Here is an 11145-nt window from a genome sequence, read left to right as displayed (position 1 = left end):
CAATAATCTTTTAGTTGTATTAGGACAAAAATCACATACTTACACATACAGTTTATTTAAAAGGGAGATAAAACGAGGGTACAACAATGAATAAGAAATAGAGGACGCACTGTCATACAAATCATCCAGAGCATACAAGTGGGATTGCACTTCAAATTACACATTTTGTTATGTAAACAACTAACAAGTATATTGCAGGATTGAACAGGATATAGGTGTAATGAACTAAATATCTATATTCCACTGCTAGATAGTGAAATGCAAAACAAACACGTTTTTTTTAATCAAAATTCCTACAGTACCTCTGCAAACAACATTAACTATCACATACATCCAAGGAACAAACTGCCTGACTACAGAATAACTGAACAAATACAGTACAATAGATTTTTTTTGTTCTGTTTTTTCTAGTATGCATAAATACTCAAAAAAAAAAAGCATCATCATTGTGACCATCACTTCTGAGGAGTTATATTGGAAAAGCTTCCTTGTAGCTTCGTGCAAAATAGAGATCACACCCGTCACTGGATGCCTAAACACGTGCTATGAGATTTCTTTGGAATGATGGTGCAGGGTGTATAACGATAACGTCACACCATATTCCAGGCGTTTACTTCCTTGACACAATGAGAGAGTGGTAGAGAGGTTTTATTACAACGTGCAGATAGAGGGAGCTGTCAATCAGGTACTCTGACACGCGTCTCTGCAGGTCGGCGTCGACCAGGAAGTCTCCGGCCTCCTCTGTGCTTTGGTGGAAGTTGTAGACGTGCCGAACCACCACTTTTCCTTGCTGCCTTGCCATCACGATCACCGTCTTCTGGAAGCTCACGCCGGCAAAGTCTGGACTAGAGGTGGCAGGTGTTACGATGATGCGGGGTCGACCGGCATCTGTGCGTGTGGGCTGCATGGCGCCCATCTCTGTGTAGGTTGACCTGGCGCTGAGTGGGAGCCAGCGAGGGGAGAAAAGGGCGTTCCAGGTCACTCTCTTGCTGGAATCATGGCCGCTGGGCCCGAGCTGGGTCTGGAAGCTAAAGCTGCGGTCATCGCGGGTGGGGTTATTGAGGAGCCATGGGGAACCCCAGGAGATTGACAGGTAGTTACGCGGGGTGAAAATACTGCAGTTGACATCAAAGTACTTGGCCAATTGTATAGGTGAAGCCGAGTGAAATTGGAAAGCTAGGTAGAGTAGATCCCGGATGGACTCGTAATGCTTCTGAAGGAGGGGGGATTGCTTCTGAAGACGGAAGAGGTGCTGAGGGGGAATCATGCCGTATCGAACAGCCCTTAAGGCGCTTTCGATCGTCGAACTGACAGGCTTGTTCTGGCTAATCCAGGCCTCCAGGGCCTCGTAAAGCTCCAGCTCACTCTGCAGAATGAGGTCAGAACGCTGGAGCAAGGAGAGGAGCAGGTCCTCACTGATGGAGCCCCATTCTCCGCTCTGCAGCACAGACGACAGGTTCCAGGAAAGGTACTGCAGGCAGCTGTCCCGCAGGACAACGTCCCCAATTTGCAACGCGTAGTTGTACCAACCGATCACATGGCCCGTGGGCGAATCACTAGACAGATGTTGGGTCATATACTGGGTCAGACCTTGTTGCAAATCCCACACGTGATACTTGCTGGCCAGCTTGTGCAGAGAAATGGCCTGATCCAGCCGCACTGAGATGTCACCACAGTACAGATACCTGCAAGAGAAAAACACAGCTGGAATAGTCATCTAAGGACATTTCAAATAAATACATACAAAATACCTCTCAGCAAGTCATGCTACTTATTTGTTTCCTCTAACATCTGACTCACTGAATAAACCCACACTCTGCGATTTTTAACTGTAAGCCACAAGCGGCAAGAATAATTTTAGAATATTTCCCAAGAATTTGCCTTTCCCTTTGGAGCATCCAAAATACTGCGGAACTTCATACTTGTGGAAACTATAAACGCCTCTACAGCTCAGTCTTTGAACAAACGATCACAACCGCGAGTCTCCCTCACCTGACAAACTTGTCAAAGACGGCTGCGCATTCGGCCGTCTCCCTCAAAAATACCGCGCTGCCGTTGCGACTGAGCAGCATTTCCTCAAACACGTCACTCTGCAGCGAGAGGACCAGGCTGTGGGCCTGGATCACCTTCACCTCGTCCGTGTTGATGGTCTGCACTTTGAGGGTGACGTCACTGCTGTTGCCCAGGGCGAGCAAGGTCTCCATACGCTGCACCAAACTCATGGAGTGATTCAGCACCGTGGCCCCACTGTCCAACGCCACCTCCTGCTTCAGGGCAGCTGTGGAAAAGAAAGTGAAAGATGATGAACTAGTAACACTTCACGCGTAGAAAAATTTGATATTTAAATGAGTTAGTTTCAGCTATTTATGTATATATATTTATTTATATATCAGGAATTCTCACCGCCGTAGTTTGCGTCATTCTGACTCTGCTTTCCAAGATTTCACAGAGGAATTTGTTTACTTTGTTTCTTACATCAGATTTTTGTTCCCTACATCATCGACTAAACCGCAACTCAGAATATGCGTTAGAAAAAAAATAGCACACTTGCACATTATTCTGTTCTTCTGGTTTCAATTAACGAGCCAGGTGGCCTACTCAGAAAACCCTCGACACAAGGCGCACAGAGAAGAATCCTGACTTTGCGGGACCACTGCAGATGGCTGCTTCTATGGGCCTTCATGTGCGCAAGTACAAGAGTCACATACTGGAGAATCCGACATGAAAGACTCAGCATGACAAGCTGCTGTTTCCATTCCGCCATCGGCAGCGTGGTTGGCCTATTACAGGGAGGGTGAGGGGGGGTTTAATGAGACACAGAGGGAGCACATTTGGCTCCTTGGAATGTCTTAGTCCTCATATCTCGACCACAATCAAGCGCCCCGAGTTCAAATAGCCTTTTTCCAATTAGTCCGCCAGCACCCGGCTGGCCAAATGGTTTTGGCAGACTGAAGCCAATTGAAAAATTACCCAAGTCATTATAACTGGGGAAACAGTATATATGTTTTTATGTATATATTCTGAAAGAAAAAAACACAATCAAGACATTTTAGATTTTTTTTTTTTTAAGTTGCAAACAAGAATTTTTTAATTTATCTTCCTACCCAAGCTGAGAACAGCTGAAAACATTGAATAACTCATTTTATACCCATTCCCTACATTTCAGATCAGTGTGTGCTTCTAAGGAATTTCAAACGGAATCCAATATGCACAAGAATGTGGCCTTCAGAGGCCGTGGTCAGAACCAGTCAAAGTCAGATCTCATTTAAGAAGCAAGAAAAGCTTTCCTTTCCTCCTGCGCATGTACTGTATCACTGAGCCGGCACGATGCCAGGCAGCAAATGGACTTGCCTCTCTTACTCTGCACCCGGCAGACAGATACATGAGGACGGGATAAGTAGAATAGATGAACACCCATCCCCTGCCCTGAGGCCGAGTGCGAGCCACGCATTCATGCCGTGCTCTACTACCCACTGATAATGTGGGGGAAGCTGGATTGAAATAGAACAACGCAGTTTACTATTTAGGATATATCAAATTTGAAAAAACACAGAAAAAAAGATTCACACGGTCAAATGGCTCTTCGATTGCAATCAGTTAAAAGTGCTTATTCCTTTTGTTATCTTACCTCCTCCAACTGTGACAGAGTGGATTAAGAGGAACAGGGCGCCCACATAGGCCCAGGCAGGGATCCCTTGTCCACATGAGCGAACCATATCTTCTCAGTTATTCCTTGGCTCTCTTCCTCCCTCTGTGCCACCCTTCTCCCGACTCTTCCTCTCGCTGCTGTGTCTTGGCGGTGTGCTTGCAGAAAGGTGTTGTTGCCCCGCGCGCGCCGTCCGGCTCCCCGTCCCGCACTCTTTATGTAGGACGCTGGCCTTCCCCTGGCGCATCTCGCAACCCCACGGACTCCCTTGATTGGTGGAATCTGGCGGGGGCGTTGCTATGGCGACAGCTTTGATTTGGAATTCCTCCCTTTTGGAAGTTGCATGGCATTGATCGTTGGCACCGGGCCAACCATGGACGCGGTTTAATGTTTGTTTGGGGTTTTTTTTAATTCAAAAACTAATGTGGTGTCAACAATCGATGGCAACATAGTTTCATATTTTAATGGCACTAAGGATGCGGCAAATCTCTGGACTGCAAAATGTTGAATAAAATGTCAATCAGCATCCTGTAATGAGTCAATTAATCAGAGGAAGTTGCCACTGAGGCTATCTGCCATAAATAATTGAGGTAGTAATAAGTGTGACAGTCAGATTTCATAACTCATTTTGTAATGTGTTTTTGAACTGGGATAAATTATTCCTCTGACGGCATCTTAATCTCACTAATGGAAGGATGATTTCATTGGTCCGCTAGTCAATTAAAGCCACGCTCTGTTGATCAACTCCTACTGCCAATCACGATTTCATGCAGTCACATACCGCTACGGTACATATTCAAAGTCCAGTTGTTGCATCGCAAACCTCACAAAGGGCAAATGGTTTGTGGAACAAAATTCCAGCTGGATATGGAACATACTGTTCTCCCAGCTATGATAATCAATACGTGATGCTGTGACGACTCAAAGTGAGCCCAACAGCCTCGGTGTCACGAGAGAGACACACATCATAGAATAAAATAACCCCCCCAAAAAAGCTTCAATGTGAAACAGCAATAACACGGCCTCAGGCCAACAGCGCAAAGAGAGGTTTGCAGTGGCCCTTTCTGTATCCCTCAATTAGCATTGATCTGTCAGAGATGGGACAGTGAATGAAGGGACTTCAAATCTTCGCAAAAAGATGTCATCAGTAATGATCTGATGCATGTTTCTGAAATCATTTAATCTGACCAGGCCATCAGCCCAATCATGATAGTCATACTAACGTGCTGCAAAGTGACAGACAGCGGACAGACAGACAGGCAGAGACGTCCTTTCAGAGTGAATCGGGGTTTGTGGTGTTGCTCCGAGGGCCGCCGCGCAAAAAATGCAGGAGAATGAGTCTCTGCTAAGAATAACCTGACAGGTTGTCGGAGGAGACAATGTGCTGCTGAGGTGCTCTGATAAAAACCTGCTGCCAGAAAAAGGACAAAACTACGACAAGATACTGGATCACGCTGGGAATGGTGCCACGCTTTATTTGTTTTACTTCCTTGACGCTGCACACAACAAAAAAATGATGCGCTTTATGTAAATACTGATATACTGGTTTACAGCTCAAAGAATAGCTGTATACACAAAGTTGAGCATGCGTAATGGAATGAGAAAACAAAAACAAAGCCCTCTTTATGAGTGAGAACGGCGTGCCCTTCGTTAAGGTCACATTGCTCTCTCCTTTGAGATTAGCTCCTGTTTAAGAATCCGCCATGAGGACAACAGTGCAACGGGACAGATTGACGAGCTGCTGGGCCTGTGCGAGCGCCCCTCGGGACGGGATCCATCGGGGGGGATCGATGCACAGCAGGGGGCTCCATCATGCGGTATAAACAGTACGTTTAGTGCAGGCTGTCTGCCAGAGTGAGCTTCAGCAAGGCGTCCTGGATGACCTTACTCTGCTGAACCCTGAGGGTTTGCCCCACATAACCAGGTCTCCAAAACATGACACAAAGGACATCTGATTTAATCACACGTTTCACATGTTGGATGTGTCTTATCAAATGTATAAAACCCACATTGCCTTCTGTTGAAAGGTCTCACACTGACGTTTCAAAGAATATCTGGGGTACCTACACAGCAAATCTATTATTGGGGCTTTTTATTTGCGACATTTTCTTTCACAACTATATGAGGAATCAGGAAACATTTATTGCCATAATATGTCAGACATACAGGGAATTTGACATGGCGGTTGGTGCATCACAGCAGACGGTAAGACAGTGCAAGAGGATTAAAATAAAATATAATGCCATGGGTTAGTAATATAAGGCTATGGGTGTTACGGCCCTCTGGGCCCCCCTGTCTCCTTCGCTATGTTCTTGTTTGCAGATTGGAGACGGGTGGAGCTGGAGGAGACCTGTTAAGGTGACAGGTTGCACCTGTGGGTGGAGCTAGCCAGGTGTTAAAGTTCCTGATGAGCAGCCTGCTTGCTCTCTCTCTCTCTCTCTCTCTCTCTACCTATCTACCTACCTACCTACCTACCTACCAGCACCATTTTGATTCAGTCTTTGGTAGAGTATGCGTTTTGTTTAAGTACACCGCTCAACACCTACACTTCTTATATGCATCCATGCATTTCCACTACACCCCTCATATGCCTACTTTCACACTTCACCAGTTTATTTTCCGTTGTATAGTCATACTTTGGTTTGTTTTCGAATAAAACCCCCTCCTTGTTTGTCACCTTCCATGTGCCGGGTTGTGACATGGGTTAGTTTAAAAATAAAGGAACCAGCAAACAGAAAGTGAAAGTGAGGAAAAATAGATCTATATATTTGAGGAAGTTTTGGGGATTTTCAATATATATGAAGACAAAGAGTCATAGTTTCAGACCCCTGAATATTTATACATTTTACTGAGTGAACCCAATTTAAAAGCTTTAAATCAATGACATCTGTCAATGTTCCTTTTGTCCAATGGTTGTTAAGTGGCATGGCCTGCAAGAAATCAATAACAAAATCCGTTTGTTTTTTCTGTGCGGTCTCAATGGATTATGAAACACAGGCGTCAATCTCTCCTGTAACAATATTTTCCACCAGGTGGCTCTGCAAACTGGTGACTGCCCTCAAGTACTTAAGCTTAAGAAGGGAAAGACTCAAGAGTCACTGGATTTCTACAGATGCAGTGTTGCTTTTGTATGAAGTATCATTTAATTATTGAATGCGATCCAAACTAAAAAAACAATTTATGATGATTTTTTCCTGTATATAATTGAGAGTACAAATATGATATCATTTGAGCACAGTGACATCAATTCACTATGGATCAAAAAGCTTGGGATATCATTCATTTACAAATGCTGCTTGGATCATTTGCTTTGGCCTGCAGTAATCAATCCTTTATACTTTCTACATGTCTGTACATGTGTGTTGTAATAAATTACAACAGTTGTTAAATAAATAAATACATTTTGAAGGACATTGATAATGTTGAACCAAGCTTTTTGCACTATTGAATGTCTTTGAACTTCTGCAAATCACCCATTTTATATATAGAAATACAGTATTGTACTGTCTTAAAGTGTATTTTGAAGTCATTTATGTGTAAAGTAATTGCAAAAGAGCTGTATCCAACTGTTGAAACAGTTAATCAAATCACGGGAGTGTTTTTTTTTAACACAACTACACTTTTAACGAACAATCACACAACGGATCAAATTGACTCAACAACCGTTAAAAGTCATTCATCTCCATTGTGTCTGAGCTCAAAGTGTGCAACCTGTCACGGTTTGCATGCAGGTCGTGCACATCAGGTTAACGTCTCACTCGGGGGACTTGAGTGGCCCCTTTGTTTGCGAGTAAGCAGCCTGCAGCGAACGGGCTGTAGGCCGGGACCCGTAATCTCACCGAATATGCAAAGCTGCACGAGAGACCGGATGACCGGCGGAGGCGTCTGAGCCGATCGCCTCGTTCCAACGTTTTCCCTTCACGGAAAAAGGAAGAAGTCGAAGGGAAAACTGGCACCCTTTTTTTTTTTTTTTTGTAACGCTCATTACAACACGGATCATTAACGGCCGGGATGGAGTGGACGTGATGGAGGACACACAACAACAACAACAACAACAACAATCCGTCTGTCATTAGGTGATCATTTGAGGGCGCAGTGCTCGAGGGAGTAAATCCACCTGTCACCTGCTGGAGCTGCTCTCCGTCATCATGTCGTCCACGTAAGTCCTACCGGCAATATCATTATTAGTATTATTATTATTATTCTATTACTCTCTGTGGCCGTATGCTGTTATAACTTTAACACCTGCGACCTAAAGTAACAAAATTACAACTTTTGTTATTTAAGGGCGTGTCTGTTGCAGCTTCGTGACAAATAATCCGATTGGTTTATTTTTTTATGGTTTATGCATCTAAAACTAAATTCCGGGGGTAATTAACGTCTCAGTTTGCTTCAAAACTTCAGAATCACATAAGACTTTTCAGAGTTACCGGCCAGTGTAGCCAATGTTCTTTGATCAGTTTTAGTATAGAGAAATATTATTAGATTGACATATGTAATTGTAGGAATTAAAACTGAAAATGGTCCTAATTTAATCGGTGGGCTGCTGTGTGAGTGATGGTACTCGATTTGTGGAAATGTTAAAATGATACCTCTGTGTTGTAAAGGGTGGGGTTATTATTATATTATCCAACAAGGTTCCATGTTATCATTAAATAATGGGGGGACAAATCGCTGTAAATTTTGGATTCTCCAGTCCAGACACTTGATTGAATTTACTTCCATGGACATTCAATGTAAGCACAACACAGTAAAACTGGTTTAGTCATTTATGTGCATGACACAGTAATGCAAAGTAAACATAATTTGATTGTCTTTCCATCCACGTATATTAAACTGTATTTTTTTGCGGCTCCTATGTTTAAAAAAAATTCTCCTCAGTGAAGCCACGGCACCGACCGGCGTTCCAAAGGGATGTGGTTCCGACATCAGCTCCATATATTACAACCTGTGTGACCTGACTACAGTGTGGGGGGTCGTAGTGGAGGCGTTTGCCGCTGCTGGCGTGGTGACCTCCTTCATTCTGTTGGTCGTCCTCATGGCCAGCTTACCGTTTGTCACCGACAAGAAGAGAAAAGGTACGGTGGCCCTGCAGGCCGGCGTGCTGGTCTTCACGCTGGGACTCTTTGGGCTCACATTCGCCTTCGTCGTGGAGCGCTACTCCACCAGCTGTGCCGCTCGGCGGTTCCTCTTCGGAGTGCTGTTCTCGGGCTGCCTGGCCTGCCTGGTGATGCACGCGCTGTGGCTCGCCCTGGTGGAGCGGAAGGGCCGGGGCCCCAGGAGCTGGATGCTGTGCCTGGGTGCCCTGGGTCTGTGGATGGTCGAGGTGATCATCAACACCGAGTGGCTCGTCATCACCGTGGCCAGGAGCCCGGTCGACGTCCCCGACCTGTCCTGCAGCATCGCTAACCGCGACTTTGTGATGGCACTGATCTACGTCATGGCTCTGCTGCTGGCGGTGATGCTGACCGCTGTGCCCTCACTGGCGCACAAGCAGGCCCGGTGGCGGCGAGATGGAGCCTTCATCCTGGTCTCTGGGATCTTCAGCGTGGCTATCTGGGTAGCTTGGATCGTCATGTACGTCTATGGGAACCAAGTCCTCGAGAATCCCGGCTGGGACGATCCAACTCTGGCCGTAGCCGTGGTGTCCAATGCCTGGGTGTTCCTCGTCCTCTACGCCATCCCAGAAATCTGCTTCCTGACCCAGGAGGACCCAGATCAGGAGCTGCCGATCGATGCAGATCCCGTTTATCCCGCCGGGAGCGTCCGTTATGACAACATCCTTAAGGAGCCGGAGCCACCAAAGCAGAACCTGTACATGGAGAATACTGCCTTTACTATGGATGAGCCTCCAATGGGTAATGCATGACACAATGACAGCTACATTATATATAGATGAAGGCTAAATCCTCACATTTAAGAATGTAAATGAGTGTGGAGGACAGCGGTCCAATTAAATGGCGAATTTAGGCTCATACGCTTTAGCCATTCACCTCGAGTCAAGCAGAGTAACAGAATATAGTAACGGGTTTTTTTAAAGAGTGACAACACCCGACTCGTGCAAGGCGTCTGATTTATCCCCACAGACGCAGCAAATATTGAATCACGCCACGGTTCAGTGGAACTAAATGTGTTGCTACGGCGACTTTAGTGTTTTACACAATGAGAAGGGATAATGTGGATCTCGAGCCAAGGGATGCAAACTAATGGACTGGACGATCCTCTCAAACAAACCGTTGATTTTTTTCAATTGTCCTCCTCCTCCACCTTTTCTTTCTCCAGAACCCACAAAGCCCGTGTCTCCATATGGCGCTTACAACGGTCGGCTACGAAGCTGCGTGTACCAGCCCACTGAACTAGCCCTGATCGCCAGGGGTCTGACCAAGGTGAGACCAGGCGACATCACATCACACACACGTGGAACACACCCGCTCCGTCACAACTGCTGAAACAATCGCATCTCTGTGTGTTTCCGCAGATGGACCAGGGCGCCATGACGCCTTGGGCTCCGGACCCCTCTCCGAGCCAAGGAAGCGACAGCTCCCTGCGTCGGCCCATGCGGCCCTCGTCGCCCTGAGGGCTCTCTGGGGCGATAGGTCTCCACTCACAATGCCTTGTATCAAATGTAACGTAGGCCTCCTTTCTCTTCCTGAGCTCGCAGTAGTTTGAACCAGCTCCTCTCACTTTGTTTTGTACTTTATTTTCTCTCATGTCGTCTGGACCGAGTGTCATTTGTAAAAGATTAAAAAGGCACCAATAATATTGGTTGCATGGGCAGCAGTGAGGCTGTTATGCTTAAATAAGGTTTTCTATTCAATGTTCATTGTCATTTTAACTATACAGGCCCAACAGCCTATTAACGCAAACTAAAACCAGCTTTGCTTACTTATGGCCCGAATCTCAAAGAGACAACTGAGAGAAAAAGCAGTGTTTTTATACCTCTATGGAAAAGCAATGATTATATCTTTTTACATTAATACAAAGATGATATCTCAAAGTGGAACTATGTAAACATTCTGACCTACAGAGGGTTGATGGGGGAAAAACAAGAAACAAGTTAGGTGCCCTGGAAAGCAAAAAGTCTACAATTAAGCAAATATACATACATGTACTTTTTATTTACAAACTCTGAAAGTTGTTTTTTTTCCACCAATATGCTTTTAGTTATCACAAATCAACCGACTAATTAGTTAATCTGTTGTAAACTATACTTTGTTCACATGTGACCAAAGAGATATGATTGTGATATGATTCAGACTTAGTATGAAAGCAAAATAATTGACTTTTAAAACCTGTAATCTAATGTAAAAGTATTTAACTCAACATATAAAAGGTTACTTAAATACCATTCCCCTGTAGATCTTTGAATTCTTACCAGCATCAATTTTTGAGGATGCAAATGTGGGGGAATACAAGAGGAAGTGCGCGCAATATTCAGACAAGTTATTTACATATGTTGGTTTTGATAAGCTTTTACGGCCCTGAGCGACAGGGTGGGA

At 45.0% G+C, this 11145-nt stretch overlaps 2 protein-coding genes across 2 annotated transcripts; one reads left to right on the top strand and one right to left on the bottom strand.

The window, feature by feature from the left end:
• Window positions 1-33: 33 nt before the first annotated feature.
• Window positions 34-3912, bottom strand: btbd17b (BTB (POZ) domain containing 17b). The gene is made up of 3 exons (XM_040191919.2): window positions 3629-3912; window positions 1993-2278; window positions 34-1685 (listed from the first exon to the last, which is right to left on the bottom strand). Exons 1-3 carry the CDS (start codon window positions 3714-3716, stop codon window positions 611-613), a joined length of 1449 nt encoding a protein of 482 aa, XP_040047853.2. The 5' UTR covers window positions 3717-3912; the 3' UTR covers window positions 34-610.
• A 3408-nt stretch (window positions 3913-7320) lies between these two features.
• Window positions 7321-10993, top strand: LOC120828280 (G-protein coupled receptor family C group 5 member C). The gene is made up of 4 exons (XM_040191764.2): window positions 7321-7805; window positions 8528-9504; window positions 9929-10032; window positions 10125-10993. The coding sequence occupies exons 1-4, from the start codon at window positions 7795-7797 to the stop codon at window positions 10221-10223; spliced, it is 1191 nt and encodes a 396-aa protein (XP_040047698.2). The 5' UTR covers window positions 7321-7794; the 3' UTR covers window positions 10224-10993.
• The last annotated feature ends 152 nt before the right edge of the window (window positions 10994-11145 follow it).

The sequence above is a fragment of the Gasterosteus aculeatus genome, chromosome 11, assembly GCF_964276395.1.
Source record: "Gasterosteus aculeatus chromosome 11, fGasAcu3.hap1.1, whole genome shotgun sequence".
NCBI lineage: Eukaryota > Metazoa > Chordata > Actinopteri > Perciformes > Gasterosteidae > Gasterosteus > Gasterosteus aculeatus.
Note: the sequence above shows the minus strand (reverse complement) of the source record. Positions and strands in the feature narration are given on the sequence as shown.

What these genes read in the sequence shown, in the direction of transcription:
- btbd17b (XM_040191919.2), bottom strand. Translation starts at nt 3,716, where the DNA reads ATGGTTCGCTCATGTGGACAAGGGATCCCTGCCTGGGCCTATGTGGGC. An exon ending in CTCTGTCACAGTTGGAGGAG is followed by an intron (nt 2,279 to 3,628) that starts GTAAGATAACAA and finishes TCTTTTCCACAG; the next exon opens with CTGCCCTGAAGCAGGAGGTG. An exon ending in GTCTTTGACAAGTTTGTCAG is followed by an intron (nt 1,686 to 1,992) that starts GTGAGGGAGACT and finishes TTTCTCTTGCAG; the next exon opens with GTATCTGTACTGTGGTGACA.
- LOC120828280 (XM_040191764.2), top strand. An exon ending in TATGGATGAGCCTCCAATGG is followed by an intron (nt 9,505 to 9,928) that starts GTAATGCATGAC and finishes TTCTTTCTCCAG; the next exon opens with AACCCACAAAGCCCGTGTCT. An exon ending in TCGCCAGGGGTCTGACCAAG is followed by an intron (nt 10,033 to 10,124) that starts GTGAGACCAGGC and finishes GTGTTTCCGCAG; the next exon opens with ATGGACCAGGGCGCCATGAC.